This window comes from Rhagoletis zephyria, unplaced genomic scaffold (assembly GCF_001687245.7).
Source record: "Rhagoletis zephyria isolate East Lansing unplaced genomic scaffold, Rhagoletis_zephyria_1.1 Rzeph_scaffold_00116, whole genome shotgun sequence".
In the NCBI taxonomy this organism is placed as follows: domain Eukaryota; kingdom Metazoa; phylum Arthropoda; class Insecta; order Diptera; family Tephritidae; genus Rhagoletis; species Rhagoletis zephyria.
Genome location: NW_016157200.1, coordinates 84,114 through 101,781, shown reverse-complemented (window position 1 = coordinate 101,781; position 17,668 = coordinate 84,114). Strand labels below are relative to the sequence as shown.

The window sequence follows — 17,668 nt, the reverse complement described above, 5'->3', positions numbered from 1 at the left end:
CATATGTTTAAGTAACTTTGTATATGAGAAAATCGCATGAGTTGTTTTTTAGTGTCACTTTCTTCTCTCGTCAGAAACAAAAAAAAAGCTAACTCATTCTTCTTGCATGTATATCAATCGATAGAGTTCCAGAAACAATTATAACAAAAAATAAATCAAGTATTGGAACAATTTCAGCCTTAAAACGTTTATTTAGGCGAAAAAGTACCGAAGTTACTCATCTTTTCATTGTAACTCGAAAAAATTATAACTGCTTCTTATAATAACTTTGGATAGTAACACTCTAGGGCATGCGTCAAGCGGGACGTGTGTAGCACCGGCTAGGTATTTATGTATGTTCAAAAATTTGGGTAGGCGCTGTGACCAATGGTAACTTTTGTACCACCTCTGTATGCTGAAAGCTATAAAGTTTAATGATATTACCACCTTATTAATGATTAAAAAATAATTACTTAAAAAAATGTTAATTAATTTATTAATTCTAATTACATCATTATTTTGTAATTTTTGATCATTTCCAATTATTTTCGACTTTTTTTAATTACCCGATTAATATAATTATTTGATTAATTTCTATTATCAATAACAAGCCAAACTATAGACAAAATTGAAGACCATTTAATAACTGCTTGAATTATTTATTTATTTTATTTTTATCCAAATCTCAAATATAAACATTAGTTATTACTTTTATAAATTTTTAAAAATATACTGATATATGTAAAGTTAATGAATTTAATTTATTTTAATGAACACTTTTTTTTATTTTAGTTCACTCGAAAATGAACTGAAGTATTAATTTTATTTTTAACTAAAATGTTTTCTTTTGCATATTCAATATTATTAAAAAAGATAAAAATATAGTATTAATTGTACCTGAAACCTTTTTTTTTAATAACATTTAATGTAAAATGCATTTAAATTTATGTTCGAAAGTTTGGAATATTTATGTATTTAATTATGCTTTTAAATAATACTCAAAAAATTTAACACTAATTGTTGGAAAATCTAAGGCTGCTAAATAACAATGTATAATATATTTAAGTGTACTTAATCAAAAGTTTTTTATTGTATACATGAATTCATTTTATTTTTTGACTCCCAAAATAGTGGTTTTGGTCCATAATTGTACTAGAATTTTTCTGTCTATTTTGAACTAGTATGAGACTGGTATATTTCTGACCGAAATCTGACAATTGACAATCTCATGTTAAAAATACCAATTGGTTGCATGGGAAAAAGATAGTTGGCTGACTAGTTGGGCATGCGGTTCATACTAGTGGTGAGGTAGTTTTCAACTAGTACATTTGACTACAGGGTCATTAGTCGCCTAAACAAAGACATTTTCATTTTAAGTTTGCTTTGTGAATAAAAAAAAAATTACTTGCAAAATGTTACTCAATCGCCAATACGAGTATGTACGAGTACGGCCCTGTTCGATGACGCGTATGAGTAATATTATTTCCTGGCCCTATTTCATAAAAAAAATTATTGCATTTTCAATTAGCCATTCAAAATTTGTTTATTTATCCATAGATTTTCATCGTTAGTAGCTTGAGTTTATGGCGGAAGAACATGCTTTAATAAAGTTACAATGCATGGATTACCAGATCTGGAAAAACGGTATACAGATCCGTAATCTACGACTCAATCTTAAGTTCACGTTTTCCGGCGTGTTTTTTGTGTTAGTTAAAAACTAGAGATTTTTCATATAGCTTGCTTTATGTACTAGTTATACTATAACGAGTTAAATATACAATCGTAAGTATTTACCTTATCTTGATGATACCAAAATATATGTGTCGGTGGCTCAGGGCTGTACTTGATTACGCAGGTCAGATTAATTGTGCTACCTCTATCCACATATAAATCGGGTCCACCCAATATGCTTGCCGTTGGTACTGGTCACAAAGGAATATAAGAAAATAAAAGGTAAATTATGTAGACACATTTGTGGCATGTACTTTTATATGCACATGGATAATAGCATTAAAGTTCATATAGACAGCAAACATTACATCTTTTCAGTAAATCAGATAAACTTATGTATTCCTAGTTATTTCAGTTGGTTGCCAAAGCCTATGCATGAAATATGTAGTGAATTTAATAGGACAAAAACAAAAAGCAACAAACAACGAAAGTAACAAACAAAAAGCACCAAAAAAAGGCTCTAGCTAAATGAAAAAAGAAAGAATTTCTACTACATCAAACTCATGAAATTGAAGACTTATAAGAGTCTGCCTGTTTCTAACTTGAGTTATTGAGGTTTAGACGTAGTATTCATTAGGAAAGTCAGAAGGAGAGTCCATTCCCTAGCCAAATCATTAAAACCTTTAAGGACCGTTTTCTGAAGTAGGTTCGAAAATCTATCTGCCCTTCAAAAACATTTTTTCGGAACAAATTTAAAACCTGAGGAAACGTCCCTAAGTTCAGCATCTTTCTTTGCTAGAAGCAATGCAGAAAGCTATCGGCAATGTAGTAGGGTGGGTCGAAAATCTAATTTTTTCAAATCCCTTGGTAATAGTGAAAATATATTGTATCATAAAGTTAACAACAAGCCTGCAAATATTAGTCCTTTTTTTTTAACTGTAAGAATCCGCGCATCGACGGCCAAATGACCCACAGCATACTAGTCGAATAAGACCAATTCTTGTTAAAAATTCTGGGTTAAGCAAAAAGGGTTGGTGCATATTGTTAGATAATGAATCCGTTAACGCAAAAGATAAAGTCAAATATCATTACTCGCAGCCCTTTAGCTTATCGTCAATCTCAAAGTTATCTGTTTTCAAGAAAATTGTAATTGTTCTCTTGATGGCCTATAGTCAAAAGATGTAAAGAACAGCATTAATATTGATCGCGTGCATTTAGGTCGCTGGTTCCAAATATTCTAATAATTTTTTTTATATTAGCTATAGTTTGCGAATTTTTGCAAATTTAGGAACAATTTCGGTAGTTCTAATAGAAAATCCCATTATTTTGCATCATCGTGGAAGAATTTTGTTTATGCAAATGAGTATGGAAACATTGAACAGGCACAACTTCTAGAAATACTAATTAGTTTACTTATGTTTATGCATATAATATAAAAATTGCAAATATCGGAAAATGACAAAAAATTGTATTCGCTATTTTTTTTTATTTTAAAATAATTTGTTTATAATTTCAATGATTTTGATCATATTATTATCATAAATCAGTAACAGTAAGTCTCGCCTTCAATTTGGTAATTATTACGTACCGATCGAGTAAAGTTATATCGAAAAACTTTTGTCTTCAATTGTATAAATAACTTTTAAATTAAAAAAACCGGATTACATTAAAGTGTGCCAGGGAGTGACTTTTTTCGTTCAAGCTGAATGCAAAGCAATATCACCCAATTGTAGAGTCCCCAAAAGTATTTACCAGGATCTGTTAAAGACTATTGCATTTACCTACAGTCACTTCTTCACATAATGGAATTAACTAAAATATTTATGTATATCTAAACTAGGGATGCAAATCAAAAAAATATCGAATATCGAAAAAAATCGAAAATTTTTTTCGAAAGGTGCGGAAGTGGCGACATTTGTTAAATGTGTATAAGCATAATGAAATATTAGTGCGATTCATAAAACGTCGCAAAGTGCCATTTGTGGCGAAATGGCAATGTTGCGAACAAAGTTGCATGAACGACCTATCGCAACTCCGGATTGCAAATGTAAAATTTTTTAAAAATGTCGCGCTTTAGAGAAAATAAAAGTTTTTACAATTATATTTCGAAGCAACCTTTAACTTCTTCTTGAAGTATTTGAAGCCAATAAAAGAAATATGTTTCGCGACTTTGACCTTGCAATGATTGCCAGCTCAAATACTATGGCAATGTCGCAATTTTGTCTCAAGAAAGTTCCCATACAAAAGTAATCAGCTGTGTCACAAGGTGAACTTTGCGACGTTTCATGAATCCCACTAATGTAAAGTGTGCCAGCTAGCAATGACATTCTGTTTCGCCAAACTTATTTGGAAATTTATTATCATAATTTTTTTCTTCATTTGACTTTCATGTTAACCCTTTTGCCAAGTTACCAAGCTCTCAAAAAGTTATCTATTTTGGTTACAAGCGACCAAATGTGGCAACCGTGATACACGTAATATTGTTTGGCGGTATAAAAGAGTGAAAATCAAAATAGAAGCTGGAATAAGAAAAAAAGCGCACGTTACTTGTAAGTTATAAAATAAATATAAATTTGAACAATTTCAGCAACAAATATAAATGGAGCTCTAGCACGAGCGTTTGTTTGGTTTTTGAATAACAAAATTTTACTTTGCGTTTGGCACAGCAAAATTCAGTTTATCTATACACCATATTGTAACCGATTGGCACAAGCCTATGTATGAGAAGCTTTTTTTCATGGCTGAATACTAGGGTGGTCCTTAAAAATCAAAGAACGATATAAATTTTGGTCCCGATTTGAGACGGTTAAGGCGCGTCGCACAGCGCGCAAAGTTCAGATTCCTCTATAGAAACTCAAAAAATTTACCCTAAAGGGGTCAAAAGCCTCTAAGGACTCAAAAAATTAAAAATATGTTTTTATATTTAATGCCCAAAATCGATACTACTAAAGTCGTGGATATCACATATTAAGTTTAGTTCCGATTGAAGTCGGTTAAGATGTCATCGTAGGGTAATCTGGACTTTGAACCTTGTGCGACACGGCTTTACCGTCTCCAATCGGAACCAAAATGTATATGTGATATCTTCGACTATAGTAGCATCGACGTAGGGGTTGAGGATTAGAAAATCTGATGCAGAAATTTACTCCTTAGGTTTAAGGGCCACCCTACTGAATACACTCGGAGGTTTGCCATTGCCAGCCGAGGGGAGACTACTATTAGAAAAAAACTTATTTTATGTTGGAATTTGTTTATGTTGTTCGGAGACTAAGCTCGAACCCAGGCCCTGCGGAATGGTCGTGCGCACTTATAACCAATTAACAATCCAAATTAGGTTCTCCATAACTCTGTCACTTTGGCGATTCAATATTTAAATTATAAGTATCCTACAGGGTTTGGACTTACATATATTCAGTTCCTGGTCCGATTCACATTCAAAACAAGTTTTTTTTTTAAACACTTCAAAACCATTAAAAAGCTCACAACCATAGAGCACCTGCTGAGCATAGGAACTTTAAGACAAACAGCCGTAAACAAAGAAAAGCTTGGCAACATATGTAAGTATGTAGGATGCTGGAAAGTGCAGTTCCCTACCATGTTTATAGTACATAAATATCATAAAGTTAATGTAATGTTCATACAACATGTGTATGCAAATACAGTAAGTCCTGTTTATAAGGACCCTGTTTACCCTCCAATGGTCACGTGGTATATCCTTACACCAATAATCACCTGATATCGTAGGCCATTTTCGTGTTGCAATATGACAAATATTTACTAGAATTTTAATGATAATATAGCGCTCCGTCGTTGTATTGATTCAATTCATATAGTTTTTGTTATGGGGTAGAAAATTACCCCACTAATTTTTAAATGGAATCACAAAATATTAATTTGTTACTGCTTTCAATTCAGGGATGCCTCAAATTTGCATACAAGAAGAGAATTAAGGCATCGCAGTCGTAGCACATCTGTTTTCTTATAAATCTTACACACTTGTATGTGTGTATAATGGGTTCAAAAATAATTCAAACACAATCGGGCGTATACGAGTTTTTTCCTTAAAATTATTCGGTTTGATATATGGCTTTTTGCAATCTAGAAAGAAAATTATTCAAGAAAGACATTCCTGGGAGTGAATTTTTTCATCGAAATATACAAAAGATTTTGGACTTCGGGGTATAAAACGACCACGTGGTACAGAGGGCAGCTTAATTGTGAAGCATTTACTGCTTGTCTTTCAATTCAAAATAATTCTTCGCGGCATTAATATAAAAAATTTCGCAACTTAACGATCAAACATATTTTTTTAACTCAACAAATTTCAAATAACTGTAAAGTAATATAAATTAAATAAGTAAATAAATAATTTTAATAGGAAAAGCAACTAAACAATTTTTTTTTCTAATAGCGATCGCTCCTCTGCAGGCAATCGCAAACCTCCGAATGTATTGTGCCATGAAAAACAGCTTCTCATAAAAATATAATCGACGTTCGAAGGCGGCGGAAAACTGTAGGTCCCTCCTCTTTGTGTAACAACTAAATTTTTTTCACATAATGAAACGAGTATACATATTCCTATATGAGTCCTGGACGCTCGACCCATGTAAGTGGTGACTACTGTATTATCTCGCGAATGCCTTGAGTCACTAACACAAATATGTGCATAAATATTAAGGTACATATGTATGAATGGATATCAAAGTAAAACTCTGAATATGCTTGAAGTAATTGCTATTAAGTAGTATGTATGTAAACTGATGTTTACAGTTCGCGACTGAAGCAACTGCAACTTAGACCAAGCAATCACGAATCAAACACCCGGTCTCGCAAGTTTTGGTGGAATCTCTTGCAGCTTAGTCAGCAGTATGTAATAGCGTAATTTGTATATTAGTTATGGCAACAGCTGTACCATCACTCGTATGCCAGCTAAATATGTGGCATGCAACATATGTATGTATATATGTATGTATAACACACGTGTCACCATATTTACAATTGCCCATATCTATTTCCTTGCGCTTGAAGTTAGTGAAATACATACATACATATTTTAGATGCATAAAATTCAAAAGCAGGCAGTTAAGCGAAAATGTTCCTCATGTCATGAGCAGTTACTTCCAGGCTTTTGACTTTGAATTGCTAATAATTTTGAAAATGTTAGCGAATGGTAGAGTTGCAGCAGTTAACTTTTAAATTAAGAACATGTGGCAGTATTAGTCTACGGGTGTAAGTTATACTTGTACTAACCTGGTAAACTCATCGTCGCTAGACTGTAAATACAGTCTTTATTTATCTAAAATGCAACGTCACTGTTGTCCTCTTATAGTAATGTGTTCTTCTCATCGTGGATGTTGGCCACAAAGGGACTTAAATCACAAGTGCTCGGTAATGATTGTGATGACGTTAATGGTATTAAAGGAAATTGAGATGACGGTATGTACGTACATACATTGAGAGTAAAGTCAACCAAAAATGAGTGAATGTTACCGAATTCAAACTTGAAAAGGAATCAACGTGATTTTTTTGGCTGATATTTGCCACAATGATTTGGTTATATTAGCCAAAATTTTGTTTACATAAACCAATGTTTTGGTTGGCGGTTTTTCGTTTAAATACGTTTATGTTCTGGACTTCACAGATGCTTTTTCATAGTTCGGAGATACAAAACAAAAATTTTTATTATCACATTCAACAATTTTTATTGAGCTCGATGCCATTTTTTAAAGAAAACTTATTGTGGAAAAGCAACAATAATTTGAGAAAAATGGTAGAAGTGATAGCTATTTCGGAAATCACCACATTTCCTCATCAGACTTCTTTCAGTAGGCTTCGAACCGACGATCCCACTGACTCAGCCAGTTTTTATTACCACTTTAACGAGTTTGAAACGGTATCTTCTGAATATTAGCTAAAATATTTGGTACGAAAATATATGAAATGAGTCACATATTAATGAAGAAAAATTGGAGCTATTGGAAAAGAGGGCGTAGTACCTCCCATATAACCCGAATGTCTCATACTGCATATTTCTGGAAAATTTTTGAACTTGGTACGAAAATATATGAAATCAGTCACATATTCATGGAGAAAAATTGGAGTTATTGGAAAAGCGGCGTGACACCTGATATACAACCGAATTTTTCATACTGTATATCTCTGAAAATGTTCATAGTAGAATACTGGAACTTGGTATGGAGATATATGAAATCAATCGCATACTTATGAATAAAAATTTGGACTATTTGAAAAGGGGACGTGGCACCTCCCATATAAACCGAGTTTTTCATATAAGTATGTATCTCTGGAAGTGTTTATGGTAGAGTACTGGAACTTTATACCGGCGTTGCACCTCCCATACAAGTAGCATTTTTCTTATTGCATATCTCTAGATTACTGGAACTTGGTGTGGAGATATATGAAATTAATCCTATAGTCATGGAGAAAATATGGGGCTATTGGAAAAGGGGGCATGGCACCTACCTACCGGTAGGCTTTAGCAACAAGGCTTGTGTCCTTTTATCACGGCGTGTAACTTATCTTCGTCCGGATCGCTGGGATGTTCGCTGATTTTCTTCCAAACACGTCCACTTCACGAGCTAGGCTTTCACGAAAAGAAAAAAGCTGGAAGTGATAGCTGCTGCTCTGACAGATGCTTCTGTCAGTGTCAGCTGAGCTGGAGGCGTTCCGAAAGCTTGCTGCAGGGTCACATTACTTAACAAATATTTGATTTCGATTGTGCTAGAGTTTCAAGGGCAGCTTCACTATAGATCCGGATCATTGTTGCCGCCAGGGAACTTCTTCATGGACATAACACTTTCTTTAGGTCATTTAAGGCGGTAATAGACCACCAAGCCATAGGTATTCTTAGCCAATGAATGTGCCAATGGAAGTCGTAAACGTGGACTGTTGGAGTAAATGTCTAACCAAAATGGTTAAATTAAGTTAATGGTTAAGAAGTTCGCCGGGTCTGCTAGTACTGTTATATATTAGACCACGTAAAAAAATAAACATCCTGCAGTGCGACTGCAGTCTGACTCATACTTTAGTATTTGGCATAGTAATGATCAGGGAACGGATTTTTAGGACCTAAAAACCTATAAAAAAGGCAAAATAAAGTAACGAAATAGGCAGGAAAAGGCAAAATAAAATAGCGAAAAAGGCAGGAAAAGGTAAAAAGAAGGTATTGCAAGAAAAGCAAAATAAGGCACTAAAAACACGAAGAACAACCAAAAAATATATTTATTTTAGAAATGTTTATATTACAAGTAAAAAGAGAAAAACTATGAACTAGTTTCATTATATGAAAAATTTGTACTTTGAATCTTTGACTATTTTATCCTTTCGAGTTTCTAACTCATAAAACTTTAATCTGTATAGTTGTAGTAACATTGAACCACAAGATGCATTTTGAAGTTTTCTGGCAGCATTTAGATTCGATTTTCGCGAAGAAAAGCCTTGAGTATATTAAATGTGCGCTCTACGTAAGTTGATACAAGTGGAGCCCAATTTAAATATGGAACGTTTGAAACGTTCATATTATCAGGAATAAGGGCGTTTTCCTCGCCCTTTACAATTTTATCCACACCCCTTATTGTCTCCAAGCCTACGTTAGCTGAGAAAACGGCTTTGAATTTTTTCAACACCAATTTGGCAAGAGGTCCCTGCGCTTCTACAAGCCGCATGGGCATGCGTATATTTTTTAATCTTAAAAAAAAATTGTAAACGCTATAATCACTTTTTTGAAGGTGGAAAAGGCAAAAAAAAGGCAAATATCTTAAAAAAGGCAAAATAAGGCAACATCAAATGTGTATATATGGAATCAGGGAAAGCTAAATCGTGGACATTCTTAATCGAATATACTCTATCTCTTTAGCAGAAAAAATGCAATTTCCATAAAATCCGTTCCCTGCTAATAACTTTTATTATTTAATTTAAGGAATCTCGGAATGCATGATACTTAAATGGCATGTAATCAATGTATTCTTATAGTTTTGGGCATTTTGATTCATCCTAGTAAATTATATCGACCTAAAAATCAATGCATTGCAACTTACCCACAATGTTTAGGTTCACCGAGAAACTTCGTACTGGTTGGGTAGATATTTGGCACTCGTAAATGCCGGCATCACGCTGCTGTGCCCATTTTATTTGCAGAGTCCATTCATCAATATCTCTATGGTACGATGTTTGGAAGCGTTGATCTGTAGTGTATGTATATGTGCCTACTGTAAGTATATGTAAGTCCCGATGGCGTATCCAGGCCACCTGAAAAGGAAAAGGTAAGGTAAAGGCTAAAGGTTTTTTGAACATATCGATGGTCCTCTGAAATAACGACATAACTCAAATATTCATGTTTTTGAGTTATATAGCGGAATAGGTGTATAAATAACCATATTTTTCTGTGGCGAAGTGTGGTCAGAAATAGGGAACCCTTACCACTGAACAGTGACACATGTCTCACATTTATCGTGAATATTGTCATAAGTCAAAACTCTCGATAGGTTAGTTATGCTTTTATGTGAAATATCGATTCTTTTCATTTTGTGACGTTGCTCAGCAATACAAATGGATTTTTTTTCGTTGAACTACTTATTTACGAGTTGTTACTTATTTCATATTTTTGCAGTCCAGCACTTACTAAATATTCAGAAAAAGTCATAATTTGAAAGCTTGCAAATTTTCCTTTCAGACTGACTTTAAATAATCCGGAATAATTACGTTTCATCTTCATCTTCATCTTTATTCAAAACTATTTCTTTTGATACCCACTCAAATCGCACTTCAAAAACGTAAGTGCGCCTGGGCCACACTGGAAAAGTGAAACTTACGTTACATATGTACATATCCATTTGGTCTCATAACCAATATAGGCTGACTTCCAAAACGTCAATTGCTTTGCATACGTACAAAGTATAATGACCCATAACGCCCAACTACAAAATGTTGACAATGTATTCTTTTCCACGTATCGTTACGTATCTCTTTTTTTCTCATAACCAATATACATATGTATACGTGAACATATGTACATTAATACATACATCTGCTTTTGCTTAAGATATATTTTTTGTCTTTTTTCTATCTAGATCCCTACCTCTACCCCTGTTCGTTCTAATTATATTTATGTTATTCCGTTTTACCTTTATCCTCATTTCTTTCTTTATACTCTATCGATAACAAAATCGATGGTAACATCCAATAAAATATCGACAACAAAACCGATAACAAAATCGATGAAAAATTCGATAAAAATTTCGATAGCATAATCGATAATAATATTGGTAGCAAAATCTATTAGAAACTCGATAAAAATGTCGTTATAAATATCCATACAAAAGCACTATAAAATGCATAATGAAATCAATAAATAGCGATAACAAAATCGATAAATATCGATAACAAAATCGATAAATATCGATAAAAAAATCAATAATTATCGATAACAAAATCGATAAATATCGACAAAAAAATCGATAAATATCGAGAACAAAATCGATAAATATCGATCACAAAACCGGTAAATATCAGTAATAAAAACGATAAATATCGATAACAAAATCGATAAGTATTGATAACCAAATCGATAAATAATGATAACAAAATCGATAGTAAAGTCGATAAACATCGGTAAAAAAATCGATAAATATCGATAAAAAACTCGATAAATACCGATAACCAAATCGATAAATATCAACAACAAAATCGATTAAAAAAATCGATAAATACCGATAACAAAATCGATAAATATTGATAACAAAGCCGACAAAAAAATCGAAAAAATATTGATAAAATAAAAAAATCAATGAAAAAAGCGATAAATTTCGATAGCAAAATCGATAACAATATTGCTAGCAAAATCTATTAGTAACTCGATAAATATATCGATATAAATATCCATACAAAAGCGCTAAAAGTATCGATAAAAATATCCATAACAAAATCTTTAAAAATATCCATAACAAAATCGATAAAAATATCGATAACAAAATCGATAAAAAATCCATAACGAAATCGATAAATAGTGATAACAAAGTCGACAAAAATATCGATAACAAAATCGATAAAAATACCCATAACAAAATCGATAAAAATATCGATAACAAAATCGACAAAAATATCGATAACAAAATCGCTAGAAATTGGGTATATCGATAAAAATAGCGATAACAATATCGGTAATAAAATCGGTATCGATAACAAAATCGGTAAAAAATATCACTAACAAAATATTTAAAAATGTCGATTAGAAAATCGATAACAAATCGATAGAAAAGTCGACAAAAACATTGATTATTATATCGAAAAGTTCCGAAAATATCAATAGCAACATTGATGACAACACTGATAAAAATTTTGATAAAACAATCGATAACGAAACCGATAAAAATATTGATTATTTTATCGATAAGTCCCGAAAATCCCGAAAATGTCTAAAATTCCAAAATCATTCCCAGATTGAGTCTCTGTGTATCTCCCTATATCCTTTCCTCTTTAATTACCTATATTTTAATCTTTCCTCACCTATCTTCATTTTTTGTATTTTTATCGGTATCCTCATACTCCTCTTTATCTTTACTTTTATGTTTATCATTTTCTTTAACTACAACCTTTCACCTTTGCCCTTATATATATATATAAGTAAAGTGTTTAAATTTACCTTGGTCTTCATTTTTGCCTTTACCTTTACGCATCTTTGTTTTTGTTTTTATTTCTATATTTGCCTTTATCCTTTTCTTTTTCTATGTCCGTAGTCACCTATAATTTCATGCCTGTATTGGTCTTTTTCTGAGTGTTATTTTTTAAACTCTTATTAGCAAATTTTTGTTGAATTAATACCATATGCATACACACAAGAAGCACTTGTTTCAGCCCCAACCATTTCCGTTGAATTTGCCAATTTACTCCCACCAACCAACCTCCGCTAAAGAAGTTTCACTTAAAAAAAAAAAAATCTTTAAAAGGATTGCTCGGACCAGGAATTGAACTTGGTAAAGTCGTGGGTATCCTATAACCTCTCGGCTCCGGCAGCCGCCACGTAGTTGTGTATTGCATATGTATGTACATATGTATCAAAAATCATCTTCTTACATATAAAAAGCTATCTTAAACACCAACACTATCACTCAACATTTTACTTATAGTCTGCTACTTAAAGCATCATTCCGAGACGACGAAGGCTGCTAGTGAAAATGAGCAGCATATCTGTTGGCGTGCCAACGTCATATACACCTTTACTCACACTAACTCCCACTTGATGTCACATCATAAATCTTGTTTGCCATTAGTGCGCTCTTACATAAGTGCTGGCAGTGGCGGATACAGGATTTTATTTGGGGAGGGGCGATTGGAATCGACTTGTCGAATAACGTTAAATTACAGGCGTCTAACTTAATTCACAGCGGAGTGACCAATCGAAGCTATATTACCTACAATCATCAAACCTGCTTCAACCCTCATTTATTTTTCACGCAAATAGAGGTTCTAGTGATGTTTATGAAGTTCGAATCAGATAAAAGTAAGGCGCTACTTGAATTTTCAGTTCGTTTATATTGAACTAATATATGTATGTATGATTTGATACATGAACAATGTTAATCGTTTTAAACGTTAAACGCTTGTTAAATTTTATACCGAGTCAACGTTGTAAACAGTTTTGCTTGTTTGAATCATGCACTTGTACAATTTCAAACGAAACGAATGCAACGACATGCACATTAAGACACTCGTTCCATATAAACTTGACTTGTTGGATTCATTCGAGAGTTATATGTTCTTCCGTTTTTATTGTAAGATTCTAAAGTGCGCAAATTATGTCGAATACTATTGAAAATATTATTAAGTTAAGTAAAAAACGTAATTATTAATGAACAAAATAACATGCTGATATACCATTATACTGAAAAGTGTACGCTGGGAATACAATTTAGCTACACGTACATTTATGTTTAATTTATATTCCATAAAATCATTACCACCATAATAATTATACATAAATATTTGTGCATATTCCTACATTCGTTTCGCCCTTCGGAAAATTTTTTCTACATGTACATATCTACATTTTTGTATATATCGTCCATGATACAAAAAAAAAATGTACTTTCACTTTGAAATTTTTTGACATAAACTGTGAGATTTACATGCTTTTCTATTCTATAAATAATCTTGTGCAAGCCTAAAAAAAGGATTATGATTAAAGATTAAAATTTATTTATTTCTAAATTTCTTTTCAAATTTCTCGTTCGAGGTAATATATTGTAACCAAAATTTTCGCCCCTAACCGTAACCGTAACCATAACCTTCGTAACCGATCGCCCCTCCCCTGTATTCGCCACTGAGTGCTGGCTGATAGCCATGCTATGTAGGTGTCACTGGCGCCACTGAGAAGCCACCTCCGCACCTTGGTTGTTGCATCGAAGGTTATGCCGCCCTGCACGTTAGCAGTGTCCACGTGAAGAATTTAAAACCAAAAATGGAAAAAATGAAAGGAGTTATTCACAAAGAGGCAAGGTATATGTTTTATCAATACGTGGAGAAATGGGAGCAGGAAATGAATGAAGAAATGCTGCAGTTTCATCAGCTGCGCGATAGCCTACATATGATAGTATGAAGCCTGGGGATATTAACTCCATCATACTCATGTATCAAATGACTACAGTTATCTATTTAAAAAATGAAAAATTCCAAATTTGACGTAAAACCTCATAGTGCATAGCTTTCACAAACGTAGTGTGTTGGGTGGCACTTGCACAAATTTTTGCTAAGAGTCGTAAATATTTCTTAGTTGGAAATCTTTTTATTGTTATACTTTTGCTTGGTTAGGCAGCATTTCATTCGCGTTCTTGATTGTGTGCATCCAGTTGGCATTTGTTGGCTTCGGTTGTTTACTTTGCTTTCTCTGTTGTACTGCAATTTGGATTTCGCCTGTCGATATTTGATATATGTATTTTCGTGTCTTTTTGACTGGCAGGTGAGTAACAAGCTATCGCTATAGCTCTTGGCATGCTGGACATTCATTGTATATTAAGATATCACGTCGCATTATGCGGTCGTATGTATGTATGTATAAGATATTTCGTTCATTCACAGACAAGGAGACGTAAGAAAAACAAATTGTAACAAATATCATTCAGAACGTGGGATTTGGCATTCGACTATTGGCTAGTTATTGTTGTTAAAATTAGCACACTTTGAAGTTACTTATGGTTTTTTTTCTACGCCACATTATGGTTCCTGAGCGGAAGAGATTCAAAAAGATGAAAACTTAACCCTTAAATAGGCCAATGGGGTCAAGGCCATTTCAAGTTGAAAAAAAATGTCTTGAAGTGCTTGGAGAGTGCTTGCGCTCTTTCTAGCTTCCTAACTGCACTGACAGAACATCGGCGTGTACGCATTTATCGCTACTCTTTTAAGTAAGTTAAGACCCCATGCGACCACTTACGTAACATTTTTTGGCGGAGGTAAGTTTTTAATTTTTTTTTTTTTAGTTTGAAGTAGAAAATATGACTTTGTTTATTTAAGTTAAAGATAATTATAATAATAATCGATTGGTGCATGCACATATGTTAGTGTTTGACCGAGATTCTCCTCCGATTTGTGGCGTGCGCCTTGATGTTGTCACACAAAGTGGAGGGACCTACAGTTTTACGCCGACTCCGAACGGCGATTGTATTTTTGTGAGAGGTTTCGGAGGTTTGCCATTGCCTGTTTAGGGGCGAAATAGAAGCATGGATGTGCAAATTTACCCATTTTGAGTTATTGGGTTGACTTGATTCACCTTTGGATGCTCTTACACCAAAACACCCTGAATACCATGCGTACCGTGCGTAGTTTGCAATATCAATTACATGAATGAAGAGCTGAGTCTCATAATAAAAAATTCTTACTTGATTTCCCAACATTTTTATTTCTTCACATTCTTGTTTCTGGCATGAGGGGGACGAAATATGTACATACATACTACATCTCAATCAGTTTCTGCATGTATAGTCGATTAAGTAAATACATTCTTTTCTAATGCGATTTTAAATTTACTTACGGTTTTATTTCCCAAGTGCTTAACTCGACATCCCAAATATGCAGATTTTCCCACGAGCGATGTTATATTTTTTGGTACAGTCGAATCAAAATATGGTTCATTCCATCTGTGACCGTGCGGATAGTGCAACGGTGGCATATGTGTTGGTTTAGAGTCCAATTTGTTGTGGTTGTTGTTGTTCACAGACAGTCGTTGGTAGCACACTGTCATACCTGAAAGAAGAGTTTGAATAAATAAATAATGTTTTAGTAAGTAATAGATATTTAAGCATATGTTTACAATGTTGAAAAAATAGTATACTATATCTTTTAAACAATGGCCAGTCCCTTAGGCTGTGCTGTATTTTTCCCGCATAACCTGCCTTAGGATGAAATGCTATAAGACTTTTAATGAAGCTATTTGAAATATAAATTTTGTTTAGCTTTGTGAATAGAGAAGTCATTAAAAAAATAAGTACTTTTGCACTTAAAAAAAAAGGAACAGTCCAGCGCCTTCGTCTTGGTCTGCAGGCTGTATCGGAGATACAGCCGCTAAATTTAAACGTAGAATACGTCGTATGGTTAAGAGCATATCCAAGTCAAAAACGAAAGCACACACTAAGAAAGAAATATCGATAATAAAAGCGATAGTAATATCGATAAAAAATCGATATCAATATCGATATCAAAATCGATAATAATATCGATAACAAAATCGATAGCAAACTCGATAACAAAATCGATAAAAATATTGATAACAAAATTAATAAAAATATCGATTACAAGATCTATCAAAAAATGGATTACAAAATCGATTACAAAGTCGATAACAAAATCGACAAGTATATCGACATCAAAAGTGATAACAACATCGATAGCAAAATCGATAAAAATATCGATAGTAAAACTGATAAAAATATCGATAACAAAAGCGATAACAATATCGATAGCAAAATCGATTAAAAATATCGGTAACAAAACCGATAAAAGTATTGATGACAAAATCGATAAAAATATCGACAACAAAATCGATAGCAAAATCGATAACAAAATCGATAAAAATATCGTTAAATAATCGATAATAAAATCGATAACAACGTGGATAACAAAATCCATAACAAAATCAATCAAAATATCGATAACAAAATCGATAAAAATATCGACCATTATATCGATAAGTTCCGAAAATATCGATAGCAAAATCAATAACAGTATCGATATCAATTTCGATAACAAAATCGATAAAAATATCGATCACAAAACCCACAAAATATCGGTTATTATATCTATAAGTCCCGAGAATCCCGAAAATCGCAAAAATCCCGAAATAGTTCCCAGATTGAGTCTCTGTGCCTGTATCTATATCCTTTTCTCTACAACTACCTTTATTTTAATCTTCCTTCCTCTATCTTCATTTATACTTTTATCGGTATCCTCATCCTCATCTTTTTCTTTATATGAATTTATCTTTGTTTTTATTTTTATGTTTATCATATTTTTTATATACATATTCCCCTTCACCTTTGCCCTTATATATAAAAGTAAAGTGTTTAAATTTCCTTTGTTCTTAATTTTTGGCTTTATCTTTGCGGAACTTTGTTTTTGCTTTTATTTTTACCTTTGCCTTTATCCTTTTCTTTATCAATGTACGTACTCACCTTTACTTTATTCTTCGATTGGTCTTTTTCTAAGTGTTGCTTCACTTCAAAAAGTTTTCGTGTATATATATTAGTATAAAGAATAGAAACAGATCCACATTAACTGCAATCAACATATGTACATACGCTGTGATTAGGTTATAAATATTGCTCCATTTGTTAATCAAAAGCCGAAATATGTACTTACGCACACATACATACTTTTTGTCTCCTTCCCACACTTCCAATGCATGCACGTGTTTGCAAAATGATGACGAGGTGATTTTGTATGGAAAATCATTTATGCCCATATATTTGAATAAAATAAACATATATAGAAGATATCAACCAATACTTCCCAT

The 17,668-nt window shown here is 32.9% G+C and overlaps 1 protein-coding gene across 1 annotated transcript in view; it reads right to left on the bottom strand.

Annotated features, from left to right (window-relative positions):
* The window catches only part of LOC108378396 (uncharacterized), a 28,193-nt gene that overhangs the window by 4,325 nt on the left and 6,200 nt on the right, over positions 1-17,668 (bottom strand). The window contains exons 2-4 of the mRNA XM_017634699.1: positions 15,692-15,996; positions 9,708-9,918; positions 1,774-1,901 (exon numbers count right to left, since the gene is read on the bottom strand). Of these exons, the coding sequence (XP_017490188.1) occupies positions 1,774-1,901; positions 9,708-9,918; positions 15,692-15,996 (644 nt within the window). The remainder of the gene's footprint in view (positions 1-1,773; positions 1,902-9,707; positions 9,919-15,691; positions 15,997-17,668) is intronic.